This window comes from Cherax quadricarinatus, chromosome 1, assembly GCF_038502225.1.
Source record: "Cherax quadricarinatus isolate ZL_2023a chromosome 1, ASM3850222v1, whole genome shotgun sequence".
Lineage (NCBI taxonomy): Eukaryota > Metazoa > Arthropoda > Malacostraca > Decapoda > Parastacidae > Cherax > Cherax quadricarinatus.
In genome coordinates, this window is record NC_091292.1 from 101,981,628 (window position 1) to 102,006,645 (window position 25,018).

A 25,018-nucleotide genomic window follows, 5' to 3' on the forward strand; every position below is an offset into this window, starting at 1 on the left:
AGAGCATCGGACCTCACCTCTGTTGATAGCTTCCGCAGATTTGGCCGGATACAGACCAGGGGAAACAAAAGGTGGGTGGCAGGGTGGGAGGGCGGGCGGGCGGCGGAATAATGCATGAATGGCCGTGGGAAACCTCCTTTTTAGGCCGGATAAAGGTGGGAGGTGGGACGGGAGAGGGTGGGCGAGCGGATGTACCTCGGGAGGTAAAGAGAGGGGTGGAGGGCAGGTATTTTTGATGAAGTATTTGCTATTTATGTAGGGTGCGTGGCGATGGTAGGGGTACTTAAGTGTGGTAATGTAGTTTTGTATGGAGTGTGGTAAAGTAGGATTTAATGGACTAAACCTGACGCCAAGGGATGACACCAACGAGAGGTGAGCCACAGGGATGCTGTGAAATACTTTCTCAGTGTTCAAGTAAGGGAAAAGTGAACGAAGTAGATGAGGTGAATTGGACCTGCGTAGCCTAATCCAATAGACATGTTGCAGTATTGCTTCGTTACTGTGGCCCTGAAAACTGTGTGGACAGAGACAGGTACAGGTGCTGCAGGCAAACTCAGTGCACGGTTTCAAGACCGTATGTCACATTTAAGAAGTGGAGACTAAGAGCTGAAACTCTCCGTAGATGCAACTGTCTAAGAGTACACAGAGTACCTGGTCCATGAGACCAGGTATTTCGTGTGGCCGTTCGTGAGCAATATAGAGCCGAAACTCGACTCTTGTAGGTATATGTAGGTGAGCACAACGAGGTGAATATACATTTAGAGGAACTAGCGTACCGTGTTAGTACATATCTTCCCTGCATATCCGGGAGAGTGCAGGTGCACAGCAACACACAGCAACACCCACACACAGCTACTCGTTAAACCGAAGAGACACTTGTGCAACATTTTGGAATCTTTACTGAAGAAACGTTTCGTCACACAGTGGCTTCATCAGTCCAATACAAAGAAGAAGGTGGAAATAAAGGAGGAGTTTGAGGAAATCAGTCTCTCAGCCTTGAATCGATGTGTTCAGTTTATCGGTTTTCTGAATCATGTATCACACTAAACAGCAGCCACAGAATACCATTTTAAGAGAGTAAAAGCACACAAACGGGTGTTTTGTGTCATTTAAGCTCAAGTTTAAAGGTCTCACTATCTATTGATATAGGTAGTGAGATGCATTTTATGCAATAAAGTTAAAAATACACCTGAATAGTTGTATCATTCCCAGAATCCATGTAATGGGTGACTGACAGGTAATTTTAGCGGTCTATATTAAGCATGTAATGCTCGTACGTTTGAACATATCTAAATTTATTGGTGCGTTTAAGCAATATTTGGTGGAAGACGTTGTGTAGTGACCGCGTCCACCCGCGACTCATCACAAAATAACAAGAGGTCAGTCTTCAATAATGTATTAATTTGAACTTGATGAATAATTTTACAACGAGGCAATGATGAATGTATGAAGATTTTCACCCGGACCGAGAATTGTTTCTTTGGTGAGGGTAATGTCGTGGGTGAAGGAGGGATGCTGCTAGTGTCGTGGGTGCAGGAGGGTTGCTGTTAGTGTTGTGGGTGAAGGAGGGATGCTGTTAGTATTGTGGGTGCAGGAGGGTTGCTGTTAGTGTTGTGGGTGCAGGAGGGATGCTGTTAGTGTTGTGGGTGTAAGAGGGATGCTGTTAGTGTCGTGGGTGCAGGAGGGTTGCTGTTAGTGTTGTGGGTGAAGGAGGGATGCTGTTCATGTCGTGGGTGCAGGAGGGATGCTGCTAGTGTCGTGGGTGCAGGAGGGTTGCTGTTAGTGTTGTGGGTGAAGGAGGGATGCTGTTCATGTCGTGGGTGCAGGAGGGATGCTGCTAGTGTCGTGGGTGCAGGAGGGTTGCTGCTAGTGTCGTGGGTGCAGGAGGGTTGCTGTTAGTGTTGTGGGTGAAGGAGGGATGCTGTTAGTATTGTGGGTGCAGGAGGGTTGCTGTTAGTGTTGTGGGTGCAGGAGGGATGCTGTTAGTGTTGTGGGTGTAAGAGGGATGCTGTTAGTGTCGTGGGTGCAGGAGGGTTGCTGTTAGTGTTGTGGGTGAAGGAGGGATGCTGTTCATGTCGTGGGTGCAGGAGGGATGCTGCTAGTGTCGTGGGTGCAGGAGGGTTGCTGCTAGTGTCGTGGGTGAAGGAGGGATGCTGTTAGTGTCGTGGGTGCAGGAGGGTTGCTGTTAGTGTCGTGGGTGCAGGAGGGATGCTGCTAGTGTCGTGGGTGCAGGAGGGTTGCTGCTAGTGTCGTGGGTGAAGGAGGGATGCTGTTAGTGTCGTGGGTGCAGGAGGGATGCTGCTATTGTCGTGGGTGCAGGAGGGATTATGTTAGTGTTGTGGGTGCAGGAGGGATGCTGTTAGTGTTGTGGGTACAGGAGGGATGCTGTTAGTGTTGTGGGTACAGGAGGGTTGCTGTTAGTGTCGTGGGTGCAGGAGGGTTGCTGTTAGTGTTGTGGGTACAGGAGGGATGCTGCTAGTGTCGTGGGTGCAGGAGGGATGATGTTAGTGTCGTGGGTGAAGGAGGGATGCTGTTAGTGTCGTGGGTGCAGGAGGGTTGCTGTTAGTGTTGTGGGTACAGGAGGGATGCTGCTAGTGTCGTGGGTGCAGGAGGGATGATGCTAGTGTTGTGGGTGCATGTTAGTGTCGTGGGTACAGGAGGGATGCTGTTAGTGTCGTGGGTGCATGTTAGTGTCATGGGTGAAGGAGGGATGCTGTTAGTGTCGTGGGTGCAGGAGGGATGCTGCTAGTGTTGTGGGTACAGGAGGGATGCTGCTAGTGTCGTGGGTGCAGGAGGGATGCTGCTAGTGTTGTGGGTGCAGGAGGGATGCTGTTAGTGTTGTGGGTACAGGAGGGATGCTGCTAGTGTCGTGGGTGAAGGAGGGATGTTGTTAGTGTCGTGGGTACAGGAGGGATGCTGCTAGTGTCGTGGGTGCAGGAGGGATGCTGCTAGTGTTGTGGGTGCAGGAGGGATGCTGTTAGTGCTGTGGGTACAGGAGGGATGCTGCTAGTGTCGTGGGTGCAGGAGGGATGCTGTTAGTGTCGTGGGTGCAGGAGGGATGCTGTTAGTGTTGTCGGTGCAGGAGGGATGCTGTTAGTGTTGTGGGTGCAGGAGGGATGCTGTTAGTGTTGTGGGTGCAGGAGGGATGCTGTTAGTGTCGTGGGTGCAGAAGGGATGCTGCTAGTGTCGTGGATGCAGGAGGGATGCTGCTAGTGTCGTGGGTGCAGGAGGGATGCTGCTAGTGTCGTGGATGCAGGAGGGATGCTGCTAGTGTCGTGGGTGCAAGAGAGGACACTTCTAGTGTTAACTACCAAGAACAAAGATTCAGGAATCACAAGCAGGTACAGTGCAAGTGAAGGTGACAGCCTCATGAGAGGATATTCAAGACTCGCCCAGTTACCTATGATTGCTGCACTTTCTCCCTCTTGTTTTCCCGTGGCACTGACGAAGTATCAGTGTAATTTATCAGAATATGTTATAAAATTATGTCATTACTCAGTATAATTAATGAGTTTTCTGTACACAAGGCCAGGTGCTGCGTGTGGAGCAGACGTCATCGTGAACACACTGTAAGGGTAGGAACTAGTAGTGTACATGTGTCAATGTAGATCATGTCTATGTACATTTTGCATGTTTTATGTGTACATATGACGTACTGGTGTGATCCTGTGTATATACTCTGCATGATGTGTGTGCACCAACTTCTGTTCGCGAGGGTCGAGTCTCGGCTTCTGACAGTACTGGTTCTTGCCTTTTGGGCCCCATCATTCTTTTTCTCTTGAAGCTGTAAACTGAATGTGCATCCTTCTTCCAGTTGATTCCATTTTTCTATCATGCTAAGATTTAAGAAGTGCTTCTTATCATCCCTATGGATTACTGTCTTCTTAATTTAAATAGTTTGTTCCAATCGTCCTTACCAATTTTTCTTCAAATTTTGTATGTCGTAACTATGTCTCTCCTATTTCTTGTCTCTGCCCATGTAACTACTAGATACAGCTATTTCATCTCATAGTATACGCCACTCGTTAAGGATCTGTTCTTGTTGGAACCCTTTGGGTCTCTTCGAGTTTGTGCACATGCTTGGCCAGGTGGTGGCCCTGCTTCGTGGCCACGCACTCGATGGCCGGCCTAGCATATATAGTGCACTGAATTCCGCAGGATTTTCTACTCAAACTCTTGAATGGTGTACTATCAGTGGTCAGTCTGAGTGATCTACCATCATTGTCCACACCTGGTATTTAGGCTTCTTTCGCTGTCCCAGAATTTGACACGGGGGATTAAAAATATCCCTCTTAAATATTATATTGTTTATGTGTAACCACACATCATACACAACGAACGTCATATTTACAACGAATTAATTGACAGCGATGCATCCTCGGCCGTTACTCCTCTATTTTGTCTCTTACAGTCAGCTCTCCTATAAAGGTTCTCTATATAGTGCGATGTTCTGCAAATGCGACTGACACTGTGAGACCAGAATTGAAGAGCGTGTGGAAGACCTGTATGGTACCGGATCCTCAGGTTTCAGATGCTGTTTTTCTTAAATCGCATTTTATAAGAGAAAATACTCTTATGTAGAGGAGCCTCATACGAGATCACACTGTATGTTATTGTATAGGTACTGACAAGTAGGTAAGACACGTGTGCAACCAAACTGTTGTAACCAAAATGCTGCAACCATAATGCAGCACATGTGTCTTCCGCTTCTACCTTCATCAACCTACTTACGGAAAATCAATCCTTTGTTAATTTACACTAAAGTAGCCTACCTGGAGTCTACCTGCAGGGCATCAACGCCCCCTAACCTAAAACAATTCATATATAATATTTTTTCCCGTCAACGCGTTTAGGACACGAACCAAGTACGTGGAACACTGGTTGACGTTACAGGTTTTTGATGGTTATATTTATAATATTAATTGTTTAAAGAGGTGGATCGGTAAGCCAGAGGAAGGTCTCGGTCAGGTGACCAGAAGCTCCAGCGGCGGGTCATCATATGACTAAGACCCGCGTCAGGAAACACTTGTCCTGTTTCCTGACAAACCTTGACGAGACTCCACCACGCTCGCTGTCTCACGTATCAACACTGCTGAACATTGTCTTCTAGGTGATAAATGAGATACTTGTGCAATATTTGGGAAACTTTATTCTGGAAACGTTTTGCAATACATTGGCTTCTTCGGTCCAATATAGAGAACGGTGGAAGATGATGAGGAGTTTGAGGTAATCATTTCATCAACCTGGAGTCGATGTGTTCAGTCCATCAGTCTTGACAAAAGTAACTCGTCACATCGACTCCAGGTTGAGGGACTGGTTACCTCAAACTCCTCATCTTCCACATTTCTCTGCATTGGACTGAAGAAGAATGCGTGGCGAAACATTTCCAGAATAAAGATAGCCTAATATTGCACAAGTGTCACTTACCAACTTGACGGTTTTCTGAACCTTTATTCACACTGTCATCTAAGTCTCGTGTGCTAAGGGATATAGTGCACGCTTCCTGGAAGGACCACATCCTACAGTGCCGGATAAATGGTAAGGGCGGTGCCACCTCTGTATGCATTGGCCCATGTGAGTCTGACTGGCACTCCCCTGGGAGGATCAGCGTCGCGAGTTGGTTACATAGTTCTAGGTGTGAATCGTGACATGTCTAGATCATGTCAGCCACACGGCTCAGTTACTAGTTACCTTAGAGAAGTGATAGATACCTTCAAGTTGCTTATCTGTGTTTGCAACGCCTATTTTCAACAAAATATTCGTGTGATTTTGGGATCTTGTGTATTATAATCACCTGTGTATGTGTGTGTGTGCGTCCTCACCTAATTGTGGTTGCAGGGGTCGATTCACAGCTCCTCTGTGTGTAAAATTATCTGTTTGTACATACTTGTGTATAATTATATATTTGTGGTTATCATATTTAGTCACCTGTTTGTAATTACCCATGTACATATATATAAGTTATTTATTTGTGATGACTAGAGTTCATTCTTGTGGTGTCCTGTCTTCCTATCAACCAAACTCAAGAATTCTCTTAAAATTTATAATGCTTCTGGCACAGTATTTCTCCTGTGATCTTGTTCATCATCATGTACCTCTCTCTCTCTCTCTCTCTCTCTCTCTCTCTCTCTCTCTCTCTCTCTCTCTCTCTCCTTCAACACTGCTTGTTATGTTACTTCTAGTTTGCTGTTTAACCTTTCATTATAAGTGTGTGTTATATAGATATTATATATCTCTACGTATACTAAAAACGTAATTTAAGTCATATTACAGTGGGGTTACAGTATTCTTGATATGTGTACTGGTAATCAAAAACTCATAATTTTTAATACGGCTGTGAGGCGATCCCATATATATATATATATATATATATATATATATATATATATATATATATATATATATATACATATATATATATATATATATATATATATATATATATATATATATATATATATATATATATATATATATATATATATATATATATATATATATATATATTACCGAGTGTATGTCAGGTGGATTGATATAATGACTTCAATAGAGGCTTTTCTACCATATAATAATAAATAGCGTTTTTTATTATTATTATTCTCCTTTTCCACTATTAATATCTTTAGCTGTTTCTATGTATTTCTATATTAGTTATATCTTTCTTTTTCTTCCAATATAAATATAACATTGTCTCCATCTTTTATTATACTTGTCTGTTGCTATTTTATTAAATCCCAGGCTTTTGTTGACCAAAGTTGCAACTTGAATAACAAATACCTTTTGTTATACCACAGGTGTTTTTACTTTGTTTATCTGAACAACACGAATATTTGGCTGTCAAACCTAGTACCTATACACTTAGTTACTCCATTTTTTGCATTATTGAAACTAGGATTCTGAAATCCCACAAAAATATTTACTGTCGAGATGAGACAAATCATCCTAAATTCTGTAACTCTTAGTCATGCAAGAGGAAATGACGTGCATGACATTGCAGTCAACCCATTTTATAAACACCTTGACAAAGACATGATTTTTAGCCATGACTAACCTAAGCTGATTGCTGCACGTTCGAAGTGAATTGAGTGTCAAAGTTCGCCTCACACAGGGGGATAACACGGTACTTATTTCAGCATCAAAAGAGATGTGATTTTTGTACTGATAAATCGTACGCAGTGTGAAAAGACATGACACCAAGTGCTTGTGGTGCAGGACCGCGGCAACAGAGGCAGTGTAGGGTGTGCGTGGGGTTGGTCACTGGTTATGGGATTGTGGACTGAGTAGTAATGCATCTCTAATCCTTTAATTAAAAGTTACTCTAATGCAAATTATAGCTGTTTGAGTATTTTCCGCCTCCTCCTCTTCTCTTTCCTCTGCACATCCGTGTCGAGGTGCCAGTGAGAATAGACTTGTAAAAGTTGCTTAAATCCCACAGCTTCTTATTAGCGCCACGAGATGGAATAAGAAGTCACACTTATAAGATATAAATATAGCAGTACAGGAGGGATACTACAAGACATTCCTCCAAAGTTGTAGACTACTAGAGTGTGATTTAGAGGAGATGGCATGTGCTACAACAACTGCATTTTTTTTTAAATCACAAGACAAACTAACCACTACAGCAGTGACACAGTGAAGATTGTTCCGCTTCAGGAGCGACCATACAAGACTTACTGCTTCACTGTTGTCACTGCTCTAGTACTGTGCTGTACTGTTGTCACGTTGAAGACATGTTTGGTGACACTTGAAACTAGACAACCCTTTCGAGACTTCAAAATTCCATCATCAGAGCAGCGGAATGAACCTCACAACACAAGGCCCATTAATGGGGAGGGGGCCGTGAAGGGCTCTTGATCCTACGAAATGGAGCTACCTTCCCCCCTCTTCGGATCAAACCTAACTGCCGTGAACAACTGCTTGTCATTTTTTCTGGAGTTTTAAAATCACTACGGTTTAGGTATTTCCACGAATATAATAATTATAATAATAATAATGATTAGAAGTTGACTGACTGGATCTCTCAAAATGTACATGAAACACTCACACTGTCAATAGGAGGCTCCTCGGGCCCAAGAACTAGAGCTCATCCTGGAAAACTAAATTAGGTATTTATAAACATAATTACGTAAGCTATATTTGTGTAATTTAAAACGCTCTCATTACATGCTAGTCACGAATGGGCGATTCTCACACTGCTTCGTCAAGAATAAAAAAAAAATTACAACACTGGCTTAGGAGAGAAACCCTATGACGACGTTTCGATCCACCCTGGACCATTGCCAACTTACAACTGGGGTAAGAAGAGTAGAGAAGGACAAAAGACCATACATAGGTTGATCTTAATTACGGAGCACACACAAGCGGATCACTGGTAAGTTCCATTTTGAAAGAGAATTCACCCAGATCATTATTTTTGACTCATTATTTCGTAATTAATGAAGTTGCGAACAACTTTAACATGAACTTTAACCACTTTACCTTGTGCTGCTATATGTCAGATGTCCTCTGTCTTTCAACGTTGATTATCCACATTAACATCTTGTTAGACATATAATGTTAACTAAAAGTTATCCTGTGTACACTGACAGTTTCTGTATCAAGTTAAAAGTCTGTTGACTGTATTTTGGTTATTAAGGCTGTAAGTCACTCGTACACTAATATTAAAGAATACACTACTATCCTTAAATAGGGATTAAACCCTAAAGAATACACTACTATCCTTAAATAGGGATTAAACCCTCAGTATATATACATATACACAAGTATGAGTGTGGTGACGGTGGCAGTGCTCACACAAGACTGGACAATTGTCTTCACAAAGTGACCAGACAGCCTCAGCTACACATGTTGTGTCATGTGTATCACGTGAGGTACCCCTCGAGGGGAGGTTCCTACAAGTTGTGTTATGTGTATCACGTGAGGTACCCCTCGAGGGAGGTTCCTACAAGTTGTGTCATGTGTATCACGTGAGGTACCCCTCGAGGGGAGGTTCCTACAAGTTGTGTTATGTGTATCACGTGAGGTACCCCTCGAGGGAAGTTCCTACAAGTTGTGTTATGTGTATCACGTGAGGTACCCCTCGAGGGAAGTTCCTACAAGTTGTGTCATGTGTATCACGTGAGGTACCCCTCGAGGGAAGTTCCTACAAGTTGTGTCATGTGTATCACGTGAGGTACCCCTCGAGGGAGGTTCCTACAAGTTGTGTCATGTGTATCACGTGAGGTACCCCTCTAGGGGAAGTTCCTACAAGTTGTGTCACGTGTATCACGTGAGATACCCCTCGAGGGAGGTTCCTACAAGTTGTGTCATGTGTATCACGTGAGGTACCCCTCGAGGGAGGTTCCTACAAGTTGTGTCATGTGTATCACGTGAGGTACCCCTCGAGGGAGGTTCCTACAAGTTGTGTCATGTGTATCACGTGAGGTACCCCTCGAGGGAGGTTCCTACAAGTTGTGTCATGTGTATCACGTGAGGTACCCCTCGAGGGGAGGTTCCTACAAGTTGTGTCATGTGTATCACGTGAGGTACCCCTCGAGGGAGGTTCCTACAAGTTGTGTCATGTGTATCACGTGAGGTACCCCTCGAGGGAAGTTCCTACAAGTTGTGTCATGTGTATCACGTGAGATACCCCTCGAGGGAAGTTCCTACAAGTTGTGTCATGTGTATCACGTGAGGTACCCCTCGAGGGAAGTTCCTACAAGTTGTGTCATGTGTATCACGTGAGATACCCCTCGAGGGAAGTTCCTACAAGTTGTGTCATGTGTATCACGTGAGGTACCCCTCAAGGGAGGTTCCTATAAGTTGTGTCATGTGTATCACGTGAGGTACCCCTCGAGGGAAGTTCCTACAAGTTGTGTCATGTGTATCACGTGAGGTACCCCTCGAGGGGAGGTTCCTTGACGCTGGTCAGGGGCTCTTCATTTAGGGAGTTTGGATCTGTGCTTCGGTTCCCTGAATTGAGCCTGAATACTTTCCATCCCCCCCCCCCACATGCGCTGTATAGTCCTACGGGTTTAGCGCTCCCCCATGATTATAATTATATAAAAATCACAATAGGTTTCCGGTATTACCATTAGACACACTCGAGATAATATCACATTTTTTTCTCCTAGTTTGTCAAAAATCGCCTCGTTATCGTTTCGAGATGTTTTTAAATGTTATTGTAGATGATGTGTTCTGTGACAAGCACAGAGATGTTAATGTTGCGGTGGTTTACTTTTGGTCATCTGACCGAGGCGTTAAGCTGGCTTACCGGTCCACCCGGTAAGCCAGCAGAATTACAAAATGTATGGAGTCAGCGTTGATTGCCACATGGTTTTAATTTGTTGGGGATCTTGGCTACATTTGTATTATCCCATCAACATACGACTATGAGGAGGCGTCAGTTACTGTCTAACATCTCTCTCCTGGCTGTGACCATCCACTCGACACATGACCTGGTCCTGCCTGTATATAGTCTGTGTTACTGTTTCTGTTGGATTGGCGAAGCTCCCGGCGAGTGAGAAGTTTCCACATTAAATCTCTTAGTACTTGATGTGATGTCTCTTTCTTTAATAAGTCATTAACATACTCTGGCGTGACGAAATTTTTGTTCACACTTCCGTTGTGGAATTTTAACTTCTCGTATCTTGTAATAAAGTTGGTAGAATCACCGACAATATGCAAAGTAAAAGGACACAAGTGCAACCAATGTGACACCCACTGTAGCAACGTTTCGCTCCTGGAGAGCGAAACGTTGCTACAGTGGGTGTCACATTGGTTGCACTTGTGTCCTTTTACTTCTCGTATCTTATTCCTTGACTGATTTATTTCTATTTTTATTTTTTAGATTTAGTTTTATTAGATGAGTCATCATTTATCTACACATAATTTTAAGTTATAATTAAAAGTATTTCGTTTCCTATACGATGATCATTTTTTCTGTATTTTTTAATTTTTTTGAAGAGGTGGAAGTCATTTTTAATGATATAGACCTTCCTATGTATTGATGATATTATATAGAAAATTTGGTAGGTTTAAAGCCTGTCGACTGGACGATGGCTTCATAGTACCTGTACACAAGTAATCAAGAATACTTTAACCCCTAAAAGAGGGATACAAATGAAATATTTGGTTATAAGATTTAGGTGAAACAATGACTGTGGAAAGTGTTATTGATATGTGAAGAAGTTAATGTTTTAATGGTACTGGTGTTACAGGTTGAGTCCGTCCATGGAGAGGACGAGAGCGAATGTGATGTTGACTGCAGGAACCAACAGGTGAGGCTGGCATTTTTCACTGCATTTGATTTGATTTAATTTCCATTTATTTCGAGTATTGCAATATTTATGGAATGGAAGTGAATTTTAGTAAGACACAATATGTGTTTTACGACGTTGTACTGAGACGTTTCATCCACCAGCACCTTGATCAGCTCTCAGTTAAATAGTATGAACCTTGTTTTATGTTATAGTAAGGTAGTTACTCGTACATTGTACCACTGATACACACAAGATCAAGGTGGTGTTGGTTCCGGGTGTCGCGGAGCTTCACAGGTCAGTATCTGAGGTATGTGCGCAGTGAACGTTTTATTTAGAATGATATGCTGAACAATTCGTAAACAGGCGAACTTCTGACAATCTCTTCACTCCACACTAGGATTCGAACCTGCACACTCTGTATCAGAGTAGTGATACAGTGTGTGTGCAGGTTCGAATCCTAGTGTGGGCTGTGAGATAATGTTTGTTAGAGTGATATGTTGTACTCCACACCACCTTCAAGGGAGGTGCTTTGATGCTGGGCTCTTCATCCAAGGAATTAGAGCTGTTTCTACCCTCTGTAGATCAAACCTGATTACCTCCCGTTCCCCAAACGTTCTATGGACCCTTACGAGTTTTGCTCTTTTCCATAAACGTTGCATTTCCGATTGTTTCAACAATGCTTTAAATATTTCTGTGTATGTGATTATCGTCATGGCCATAAAATTTGCTGCTCGTTGCTCTTGGCTCGTTGTGGGCTGAACGATATGGCCACTAAGCTGTGAGGTCACCCCCCCGGAGAGTGAGCAGCCTACAGTGTATGGGGAGAGGGAAGTGTTGGGGGACAGGGAATAACGGCCATTCAGAGAGTGGCCCTCCAGGGTATGGCTAGCCAGGAAGTGGCCAGCTAGAGAGTGGCCCTGCAGAGTATGGTCAGCCAAGGAGTGACCCTGCAGGGTATGGCCAGCTAGAGAGTGGCCCTGCAGAGTATGGCCAGCCAAGGAGTGACCCTGCAGGGTATGGCCAACCAGGGAGTGGCCCTGCAGGGTATGGCTAGCCAAGGAGTGACCTTGCAGGGTATGGCCAGCCAGGGAGTGGCCCTGTAGATATGGCCAGTCAGGGAGTGGCCCTGCAGGGTAGGGCCAGCCAGAGAGTGGCCAGCTAGAGAGTGGCCCTGCAGGGTATAGCCAGCCAAGGAGTGACCCTGCAGGGTATGGCCAGCCAGGGAGTGGCCCTGCAGGGTATGGCTAGCCAAGGACTGACCCTGCAGGGTATGGCTAGCCAGGAAGTGGCCAGATAGGGAGTGGCCCTGCAGGGTATGGCCAGCCAGGGAGTGGCCCTGCAGGGTATGGCTAGCCAAGGAGTGACCTTGCAGGGTATGGCCAGCCAGGGAGTGGCCCTGTAGGGTATGGCCAGTCAGGGAGTGGCCCTGCAGGGTAGGGCCAGCCAGAGTGGCCCTGCAGGGTATGGCCAGCCAAGGAGTGACCCTGCAGGGTATAGCCAGCCAGGGAGTGGCCCTGCAGGGTATGGCTAGCCAAGGACTGACCCTGCAGGGTATGGCTAGCCAGGAAGTGGCCAGATAGGGAGTGGCCCTGCAGGGTATGGCCAGCCAAGGACTGACCCTGCAGGGTATGGCTATCCAGGGAGTGGCCAGCTAGGGAGTGGCCCTGCAGGGTATGGCCAGCCAAGGACTGACCCTGCAGGGTGTGGCTATCCAGGGAGTGGCCAGCTAGGGAGTGGCCCTGCAGGGTATGGCCAGCCAGGGTGTGGCCAGCCACGGGTGGTGTGCAGTAACCAGAGATGCTAACTACTCAACAAAAACCTTCACACCATCTCATCGGTGGATGACAGACACTCGCCATCTGTTAACAATTATCACGACCCGCAGAGCATTTATTGTCACCACTATTTTTTCTAGAGGCGTGCCTGGGAAACCTCCCTAGATATACTTCACTTCTCTTTCTCACTTTCATTGTTTTGTTGTGGCATCCTCGTGAAATTATCAGCAATCCAAGTCAACATTCTTTTCTATATTTCCTTAGCGACATACCTTGAGAATCCTAGTGTCGTAATCTTCACTGTCTTTTTTATATCCAAGATGCCACGATTTTTTTATTTTAAAACTAACATTGGAGAGTGTATATATATATATATATATATATATATATATATATATATATATATATATATATATATATATATATATATATATATATATATATATATATATAATTCATATATATACTATATATATATATATTGCTTTACTTGGATGAAGGGGTATTCTGTAGAGAGAACTCTGCGGGTGTGAGTTCGACTTGTCTAGCATGGGTCACTAGACCTTCAGCACTGTTCATTCCTGGGTTCTGAACGTCTGTAATATGGTTGTTTCCTACGGAAATGATACTATTTTATAAAGGCGTAAGAACGATTTGTTTATGGATGCTAAAAAGTAACCTAATACGATCGTACGAGTTATATAAGATGCATTCCGTCAAGAGTAATTAAAATCGTTCACAAGAGTTTTTATGGTATGGCGTGAGAGTTAGTACTAGGTGGTTGTTGTTTGTGCTGAGATGTTAGTACTGGGTGGTGGTTGTTTGTTGGCTAGTGTTTGTGTTGAGATGTTAGTACTAGGTGGTTGTTGTTTGTTGGCTAGTGTTTGTGTTGAGAGATGTTAGTACTAGGTGGTTGTTGTTTGTTGGCTAGTGTTTGTGTTGAGATGTTAGTACTAGGTGGTTGTTGTTTGTGCTGAGATGTTAGTACTGGGTGGTGGTTGTTTGTTGGCTAGTGTTTGTGTTGAGATGTTAGTACTAGGTGGTGGTTGTTTGTTGGCTAGTGTTTGTGTTGAGATGTTAGTACTAGGTGGTTGTTGTTTGTTGGCTAGTGTTTGTGTTGAGAGATGTTAGTACTAGGTGGTTGTTATTTGTTGGCTAGTGTTTGTGTTGAGATGTTAGTGCTAGGTGGTTGTTTGTTGGCTAGTGTTTGTGTTGAGATATGTTAGTACTAGGTGGTTGTTGTTTGTTGGCTAGTGTTTGTGCTGAGATGTTAGTACTAGGTGGTTGTTGTTTGTTGGCTAGTGTTTGTGTTGAGATGTTAGTACTAGGCGGTTGTTGTTTGTTGGCTAGTGTTTGTGTTGAGATGTTAGTACTAGGTGGTTGTTGTTTGTTGGCTAGTGTTTGTGTTTTGTGTTGAGATGTTAGTACTGGGTGGTGGTTGTTAGGTAAGACATATGCAACTTAGGCAACTTTATTCAGAAACGTTTCGCCTACACAGTAGGCTTCTTCAGTCGAATACAGAAAGTAGGCAGGAACAGTAGAGATGTGAAGACGATGTAATCAGTCCATCACCCTTAAAGTCGTAGAATTTGAGGGTGATGGACTGATTACATCGTCTTCACATCTCTACTGTTCCTGCCTACTTTCTGTATTCGACTGAAGAAGCCTACTGTGTAGGCGACACGTTTCTGAACAAAGTTGCCTAAGTTGCATGTGTCTTACCTAACAACCTGTCGGTATTGTATACCATTTTTGATGGGTGGTTGTTGTTTGTCGGCTAGTGTTTGTGCTGAGATGTTAGTACTAGGTGGTTGTTGTTTGTCGGCTAGTGTTTGTGCTGAGATGTTAGTACTAGGTGGTTGTTGTTTGTTGGCTAGTGTTTGTGTTGAGATGTTAGTACTAGGCGGTTGTTGTTTGTTGGCTAGTGTTTGTGCTGAGATGTTAGTACTGGGTGGTTGTTGTTTGTTGGCTAGTGTTTGTGTTGAGATGTTAGTACTAGGTGGTTGTTGTTTGTTGGCTAGTGTTTATGCTGAGATGTTAGTACTGGGTGGTTGTTGTTTGTTGGATAGTGTTTGTGTTGAGATGTTTGTACTGGGTTGTTTGTTGGCTAGTGTTTGTGTTGAGATGTTAGTACTAGGTGGTTGTTGTTTGTTGGCTAGTGTTTGTGCTGAGATGTTAGTACTAGGTGGTTGTTGTTGGCTAGTGTTTGTGTTGAGAGATATTAGTACTCGGTGGTTGTTGTTGGCTAGTGTTTGTGCTGAGATGTTAGTACTAGGTGGTTGTTGTTTGTTGGCTAGTGTTTGTGCTGAGGGATGTTAGTACTAGGTGGTTATTTGTTGGCTAGTGTTTGTGCTGAGATGACACTATGTAGTTGTTGTTTACTAGCTAGTGTTTGTACTGAGAGATGACACAAGGTGATTGTTTGCTAACTAGTGTTTGTACTGAGAGATGACACAAGGTGGTTGTATTCACTGGCTTGTGTTTGGCTTAAGAGATATCACCAGAGTAAATTGCAGTTGATGTTCGCTGGCTGGTGACTGTGCTGAGAGATGCCATCTAGAGGTTACCTTGAGTCGCTTCCGGAGGTCAGCGCCCTCGCTGCCCTGTCCCAGACCAGGTCTCCTGGTTGCTGTCCTGATCGGTCAAACTGTTAGTGCCCACCTGTCGCAGTCCAACGTACGAGTCTGTACCACAACCCGGATGATCAAGAGCCATTTCAAGGAATCTGTCGAGTACCATCTTGAAGACAGCTATGGGTTTGTTGGTAATCTCTTTTATGCATGAAGGGATGGTGTTGAAGAGTCGTGGTCTCTAAACACTTATTGAGTTCTCTCTCAATGTACTCACCGCTCCCCTGCTTTTCATTGGAGGTATTCTGCACAGTCTGTCAAGCCTCCTATATTCGTAAGTAGTAGTTTCGGTGTGTAGGTTTGGGACCAATCCTTTCAGTATCTTCCAGGTGTAGATTACGATGTATCTTTCTCGCCAACGTTCTAAGGAGTACAGTTTAAGGGACTTTAAGCGCTCCCTCTAATTTAGGTGTTGACTGAATTTATACGAGGTGTGAAGGCTCTCTGTACATTTTCCAGCTCAGTAATTTCGCCTTTGTTGAAGGAGGCTGATAGTACACAATAATCCGGCCTAGAGAGAACGATTGACATGAAGAGTATCATCACAGGAGACCATGGGAGACCACGAGAAACCCATGGGAGACACGGGAGAGGCAGCTGTGTGGGTGTCTTACTGACCCAGGGGAAGCAGGGGTGTGGCAGGGGAGTTTATTAGTCCCCCGGAAGACAGGTGGAATTTGCGGGGCGTCAACGTGTGGGAGATATATGGGAAGTGGAGAGGGCGGAAGGAAGGAGAAAACGAGGGTGGGGAAGGGAGAGAATTCTGGAGGAGAGAGAGAGGTAAGGTGATGGGGGGAGGGAACCCCCCCACCGGTGTGGTACTGGGGAGTGTAGGGAAGGTTGAAGGATGATGGAGAGAGGAGGTAAAAATATAACTTAACAAGTACCGACTAGTTGTACATGTGTGGTATAACAAGTACTGCTGACCCATGCTAGGCAAGTTCAGCTCACCCCCTCTCGTGTACCTGTCTCCACACACACACACACACACACACACACACACACACACACACACACCAGTTACAACTGTTGCTCTCTAAGAGCAAGAAACACCTGTCAGGGGAAGGGGTGGTAGTGGGGGTGCGGGTTTTTTATGTTTGGGTGGGGTGGTGGGTGTGGTTGGGTGGAGAGGTGATGCATAGGTTGGTGGTATGTCTTACGCGGAGGTGGGCGGGTAAAGGGTGAGGTTGGGATAGATAAAAGAAAGAATTGAAGGAAGATGAAGATTGGAATGATGGTGAGGGAGGGTGTTCCTCCCCACTAGCGTCTCATAATGTTGCTACAATCATCCACACTTCTGCCAACATTATGACAATATGTCGGACACTGCAACTTAATGCACGTTTAATACAGACGTTGTACCTTTTTAAAGATATACCAAGTGCGATATACCAAGAGCGATATAACAAGAACGATATACCAAGTGCGATATACCAAGAGCGATATACCAAGTGCGATATACCAAGAGCGATATACCAAGTGCGATATACCAAGAGCGATATACAAAGTGCGATATACCAAGAACGATATACCAAGTGCGATATACCAAGAGCGATATACCAAGTGCGATATACCAAGAGCGATATACCAAGAACGATATACCAAGTGCGATATACCAAGAGCGATATACCAAGTGCGATATACCAAGAGCGATATACCAAGTGCGATATACCAAGAGCGATATACCAAGTGCGATATACCAAGAGCGATATACCAAGAACGATATACCAAGAGCGATATACCAAGAACGATATACCAAGAGCGATATACCAAGAACGATATACCAAGAGCGATATACCAAGAACGATATACCAAGAGCGATATACCAAGAACGATATACCAAGAGCGATATACCAAGAACGATATACCAAGAGCGATATACCAAGAACGATATACCAAGAGCGATATACCAAGTGCGATATACCAAGAACGATATACCAAGAGCGATATACCAAGAACGATATACCAAGAGCGATATACCAAGAACGATATACCAAGAGCGATATACCAAGAACGATATACCAAGAGCGATATACCAAGAACGATATACCAAGAGCGATATACCAAGAACGATATACCAAGAGCGATATACCAAGAACGATATACCAAGAGCGATATACCAAGAACGATATACCAAGAGCGATATACCAAGAACGATATACCAAGAGCGATATACCAAGAACGATATACCAAGAGCGATATACCAAGAACGATATACCAAGAGCGATATACCAAGAGCGATATACCAAGAGCGATATACCAAGTGCGATATACCAAGAGCGATATACCAAGAACGATATACCAAGTGCGATATACCAAGTGCGATATACCAAGAGCGATATACCAAGAACGATATACCAAGAGCGATATACCAAGAACGATATACCAAGAGCGATATACCAAGAACGATATACCAAGAGCGATATACCAAGAACGATATACCAAGAGCGATATACCAAGAACGATATACCAAGAGCGATATACCAAGTGCGATATACCAAGAACGATATACCAAGAGCGATATACCAAGAACGATATACCAAGAGCGATATACCAAGAACGATATACCAAGAGCGATATACCAAGAACGATATACCAAGAGCGATATACCAAGAACGATATACCAAGAGCGATATACCAAGAACGATATACCAAGAGCGATATACCAAGAACGATATACCAAGAGCGATATACCAAGAACGATATACCAAGAGCGATATACCAAGAACGATATACCAAGAGCGATATACCAAGAACGATATACCAAGAGCGATATACCAAGAACGATATACCAAGAGCGATATACCAAGAACGATATACCAAGAGCGATATACCAAGAGCGATATACCAAGAACGATATACCAAGAGCGATATACCAAGAACGATATACCAAGAGCGATATACCAAGAACGATATACCAAGAGCGATATACCAAGAACGATATAACAAGAGTAATATACCAAGTATATCGACATACATTGAAGAAACTCACACAACACTAACATACCACTTGCTCAACCCCTGAGTTGTTTCTAGCGAGGCTGAGGCGCATAACATAGCATACATAATATGATTCTTTATAATGGTGTTGATGGCGCACATATTATGGATACATAAATAGTATTATAAATAAGAAACGTGCCACAGTTGGGTATCTGTTGAAACATTTCGCTTATACTTACTGAAGCTTACTGCGTGGCCGAAACGTTTCAACAGGATACCTAACTGTTGCGCATGTGTTTTGCTCGTTAAACTGTCAGTATTGTCTGCCATTTTCATTTAATATAGGCTAATCCGGTCGTCAATGTTACTTCTTCCACTGGTGATCCCTGTAAGTGACAACACAATCATCAATGTTACTTCTTCCACTGGTGATCCCTGTAAGTGACAACACAATCATCAATGTTACAAGCACAAACTTCTCTTGTACACACAGGACAGTGTTCTCTTAGTGTCAGGAAAATAATGAACATTAAAATGGTATAAAATACCGACAGATTGTTAGGTAAGACACATATGCAACAGTTAGGTATCTTTATTTCGAAACGTTTCGCCTACACAGTAGGCTTCTTCAGTCGAGTACAGAAAAGTTGATAGAAGCAGAAGATACTTGAAGACGATGTAATCAGTCCATCACCCTTAAAGTTTTGAGGTGGTCAGTCCCTCAGTCTGGAGAAGAGCATTGTTCCATAGTATGAAACACTTCTTCTCCATATTGTTTCATACTATGGAACAATGCTCTTCTCCAGACTGAGGGACTGACCACCTCAAAACTTTAAGGGTGATGGACTGATTACATCGTCTTCAAGTATCTTCTGCTTCTATCAACTTTTCTGTACTCGACTGAAGAAGCCTACTGTGTAGGCGAAACGTTTCGAAATAAAGATACCTAACTGTTGCATATGTGTCTTGCCTAACAATCTGTCGGTATTTTATACCATTTTAATGTTCATACCAGAGTTATATACCTGTGAAGGCTCAAACTTTTGCCACAATTTCACCCCCACCCCCTCCTCCTGCAAAATATAACCATCACCAACCTGATTGCATCTTAACTTAACATTAAAGGATACATAGGAATTACACTATCATGAGTGATGCAGTAACATCTTAGACACAAAAATATTAATAACAATTAAATGGGATACATGTCATTATGTAACACAATGACACCTCAACCTGGTGAAAGAAAACCCCAAAAGCTTAATTTTCTAAGAAGGTTGCAATATTGAATGTCAACTCTCAAAGGCAACTTACGTGCAGTCTTAGCATGTAAACCCTATTCATGCAACATAGACGGTCATTTTCTGTCAACTTCATCGCATGGGTACTTAGGGGAGATGTAGAAGTAAGAATCCACTCGATGGTTGGTCGATAACACGTATATTGGCAGAGTCTTGAGGGGAGTATAGCTCAGCCTACCTATCTCGCCTTATGTCTGAGAGGAGGAAACCTGAGGGCAAGCACTCATATACGCGGCTGCGTGACGTCAAAAGTTAGCCACTGAACCTAACTGGACAGGGAGCCTATATATAATGTGGATTATACAACTTACAATATACTACACAAGTATATTACATAGGAATTCAGTAACACTGCTGACACCAGCTCCGGCAGGCCGGCCTGGGACCAGGCTCTTGTCAAGCTCAGTCTTAGTATAAATCAGTTGAAGAATAGAATCAAAGATAATCTACTGAATGAAGTTACATAATGGGCGACAGTGACTCATTGTATTGGTAAATTATTTATAATGTATACTCAGGTAACATTATGACACGCGGACTACAATGTAGCATAATAGATATTGTTCCAGTTTAATGGGTTATCGTAGATTATGTTGGTTTAGAAAGACACGTAAGCAAACACTATAACATATTTATTAGAAAACGTTTCGGTCCTGGGACCTTGATCACTTCTAACATACAGAGGTAGATTGAACATTAACATAACATACAGAGGTAGAAAGACCTTATATATATAGGCCGAGAGTGAGATGTGACGCACGTGACCTGAGGAATGGCATAAGAACATAAGAATGGAGGAACACTGTAGAAGGCCTACTGGCCCATGCGAGGCAGGTCCTTATTAAAACTAACTCCAAGGCCGAGGGACTGATTACCTCATCTTTTGTATATAGTTCTACTGTCTTCCTATTATGTCCTAGAATCTGTATTGATAAAGCCACTGGATGGCGAAACGTCTACAATAAAGATATCCAGATGTTGCACATGTGTCTTAACTTTCATATTGTCGGTATTTTATACCTTTCTTGCACAAACAACCTCTACCTATGATGAGGACGGGTAGACGATGAAATCATGTGACTCCTGTGTTGTTGGGTTGGTGCTGCTTAAGTATCATGTATGCCAATGTTTTTGAAATTTTGTAGTTTCCAGTGTTGCGTTCTATAGTGTCGGTGACTGCGATTAGTGAGGCTTCTAGGCACCGTCGGCGTCTGAGGTCTGGTTCGGTGAGAACGAGTTGTGCCTCATTCCAGTTCATCAAATGTCCCGTGGAGTCTCTGTGGAGGACACAGGCGTACCTTACATCGTCTCTGTTAGAGGCATTTCGATGTTCATTCAGGCGCCTACATATTTCTTGGGACAGAACCCACAAAATTTCAAAAACATTGGCATACATGATACTTAAGCACCACCAACCCAACAACACAGGAGTCACATGATTTCATCGTCTACCCGTCCTCATCATAGGTAGAGGTTGTTAGGTAAGACACTTATGCAACAGTTAGGTATCTTTATTGTGAAACGTTTCGCCTACACAGTAGGCTTCTTCAGTAGGCGAAACGTTTCACAATAAAGATACCTAACTGTTGCATAAGTGTCTTACCTAACAACCTGTCGGTATTTTATACCATTTTAATGTTCAATAGGTAGAGGTTGTTTTAATAAGGACCTGCCTCGTATGGGCCAGTAGGCCTTCTACAGTGATCCTCCATTCTTATGTTCTTATGACATTCCTCAGGTCACGTGCGTCACATCTCACTCTCGGCCTATATATATAAGGTCTTTCTACCTCTGTATGTTAGAAGTGATCAAGGTCCCAGGACCGAAACGTTTTCTAATAAATATGTTATAGTGTTTGCTTACGTGTCTTTCTAAACCAACTTGTCGGTATTTATTACCAAGGTTTATACCATCGTAGATTATACAGGGGGTAGGGGTCGTCCTAGGAAAGGTTGCAGGGCCCGGTAATTGTTCTGAACGTTAATCTTCTCGTGTGTGTGTGTGTGTGTGTGTGTGAAGCTTGTAACATAGCCGCTTAAGTATCAGTATGAAGATTATGTTAGCGCTTTAGGGCAGGATGTAGAGAGGGATCACCTGACCCGCTTCCCCAGGGGTCAGCTGACCTCCACACACACATACACACACACACATACACAAGCACATACACACACACACAAAACACACACACACACACACACACACACACACACACACACACACACACACACACACACACACACACACACACACACACACACACACACACACACACAGATATATATATATATATATATATATATATATATATATATATATATATATATATATATGTCGTGCCGAATGGGTAAAACTTGCAATTGTAGCTGAAATAGCAACGCTCTTCCTGCCGAATAAGGCAGGCGAAAATTTGTATATGCAATTTCGCAAAAATCATTCTGAACCTAACGAAAAAATATATATTTCATTGTGTTTGTTTATTATTAAATTATTGTAAACTTATCTAAAATATAATTAGTTGGATTAGGCTAAATTAAATTGCACTTGTTATAATAAGGTTAGGTAAGTTTTCTAAGGTTGTTTTTGTACAAAATCATTAATTTTTACACTAACACAAATTAAAAAAAAATATATCTTTAAACGTATAAGATAATTTTTTAGAAAGGACTTAATTTTAAATGAGTTCTTGCTAATTGACCAGTTTTACCTATTGGGCACGACATATATGTTTGTACAAGACCTTGTATTCTCAAAGTGTCCTTGGAGACTTAAACTGAGTAAGGTAATTGAGTGAGGTTCCATGTGGTAGTCAGCTGGTATTTCCACAATAGTTGGTTCTTTCATGTGGAACATCCAGTATGTGAGAGTCAGTAGGTGTCTGATCCTCACTGTGTGTTGCAACACCTGCCTCACTCCCTCATTGTGTGTTGCAACACCTGTCTCACTCTCTCTCACTGTGTGTTGCAACACCTGCCTCACTCTCCCTCACTGTGTGTTGCAACACCTGCCTCACTCTCCCTCACTGTGTGTTGCAACACCTGCCTCACTCCTTCACTGTGTGTTGCAACACCTGCCTCACTCCTTCACTGTGTGTTGCAACACCTACTTCACTCTCCCTCATTGTGTTTTGCAACACCTGCCTCACTCTCTCCCTCACACTGCAACACTGACACATCTTTTTGTTACTTGAGAGAGGAAGATACCCTAGAGAGAGGATGAGACCTTAGAGAGTGGAGGAGGGGACCTTAGACAGAGAAGAAGACCTTAGAGAGTGGAGGAGGAGACCTTAGACAGAGAAGAAGACCTTAGAGAGTGGAGGAGGAGACCTTAGAGGCTTAGAAAGAGAAGAAGACCATAGAGAGTGGAGGAGGAGACCTTAGACAGAGAAGAAGACCTTAGAGAGTGGAGGAGGAGACCTTAGAAAGAGAAGACCATAGAGAGTGGAGGAGGGGACCTTAGAAAGAGAAGAAGACCTTAGAGAGTGGATGAGGAGACCTTAAAAGAGATTAAGTGGCCTTGAGTGAGATAATCTTCACGAGCATCATGTGAGGGAAGGAAGTGTGTTGCAGCGATGACCAGATTACATTGCCTGAGTCTTCCTTGTGGTATCCATGGATCATGCCTTTATCGTCTTGAAAGAAGCTTTCATCTTTGCGTTCATGTCTCAATCGTCTTGAAAGAAGCTTTCATCTTGGCGTCCATGTCTCTATCGTCCTGTAAGAGGCTTCTATGGCTGTTGTTTTTCTTCTTCCTGGAGATGACGCAAGTTATGATAACAAGTGTACACAAGGGTAGAGACACGAAGCTTTTAGAACCTTCAATTATATAGCAGTTATGTTAGTTATACATCACTTCAGAAAAGTTATACATCTCTTGGATCAATGAGTCGTTTTCGTGGTGTTCCGTGTTAATTAGGTGGCACGGAAATTACTTAGATTATTTGCCTAGGTGGTACTGAGGTGAGGTGACAGCTAGGTGAGTCAGGTGAGGATGAATTGCACACGGGGATGGTAATAATAATTTAGGTGATGGTAAGGGGCGGAAAGAGGGTAGCAGGACGCATTCAGGTCGCATAACAGACGACTGAGTGCATGTAGAGTTACGTAACACATGCGTTAAGATGCGCAGATCAGGGAACGAGATACGGTATGCGGTAACAAGGTGCAGCTGGCAAGAGGGAGGAGGAGAAGGTGGTGGATGGCAAGGAGAAATAACGCTCTGAAAATAAAGAAATGCAGAGCCGTAAATTACAAAAGCAATAAGCAGGTTGATCAAACACAATGCCAGATTTAGGGAATTGATTGAAAAGACTTTTCGCCCACCAGGGACTTTATCCATCCACTTTTCCAGTCCCTGGTGAGCCAGAAGTCTTGTCAGTAAATGCCACAATCCTCACACTGTGCTTTATACACATGTTGCTATACTAGGTGTGCCGTAGCTCGGTTGGTAGCACACTCAGACCACACATTGATGTCCGTGGTTCGATCCCCGGTACGAGTGGAAACATTGGGACGTGTTTCCTTAAAACACCTGCTGTCCCTGTTCACCTAGCAGTAAAATAGGTACCTGAGTGTTAACAGACTGGTGTGTGTCGCATCCTGGGGACAAAATTGACCTAATTTGCACGAAATGCTCTGCATAGCAAGGGGCTTTCTATATAATAGTATGTCATTGATGTCAGCTATGGTCTGTATAAGTTGTATCATGTACTTATATAAATAGAATTATTATTATTATAATTATAATTATTACGTGTTCTATCCTAGACCTATACATAATTATTTTTTTCGACTTGGTGTTAGGTCAGCTTTATTTAGGTCAATGTTTATAACTGGAGGTACAGTAATGTTTATAACTGGAGGTACAGTAATGTTTATAACTGGAGGTACAGTAATGTTTATAACTGGAGGTACAGTAATGTTTATAACTGGAGGTACAGTAATGTTTATAACTGGAGGTACAGTAATGTTTATAACTGGAGGTACAGTAATGTTTATAACTGGAGGTACAGTAATGTTTATAACTGGAGGTACAGTAATGTTTATAACTGGAGGTACAGTAATGTTTATAACTGGAGGTACAGTAATGTTTATAACTGAAGTTACTGTAATGTTTATAACTGGAGGTACAGT

At 43.1% G+C, this 25,018-nt stretch overlaps 1 protein-coding gene across 2 annotated transcripts in view; it reads left to right on the forward strand.

Moving 5' to 3' along the window:
- Positions 1-3,470: 3,470 nt before the first annotated feature.
- The window catches only part of LOC128687547 (proto-oncogene tyrosine-protein kinase ROS), a 181,493-nt gene continuing 159,945 nt past the window's right edge, over positions 3,471-25,018 (forward strand). For both annotated transcript variants that reach the window (XM_070085354.1, XM_070085359.1), the window contains exons 1-2: positions 3,471-3,569; positions 11,199-11,258. In XM_070085354.1, coding sequence (XP_069941455.1) covers positions 3,486-3,569; positions 11,199-11,258 — 144 coding nt within the window. In that variant the 5' untranslated portion in view covers positions 3,471-3,485. The remainder of the gene's footprint in view (positions 3,570-11,198; positions 11,259-25,018) is intronic.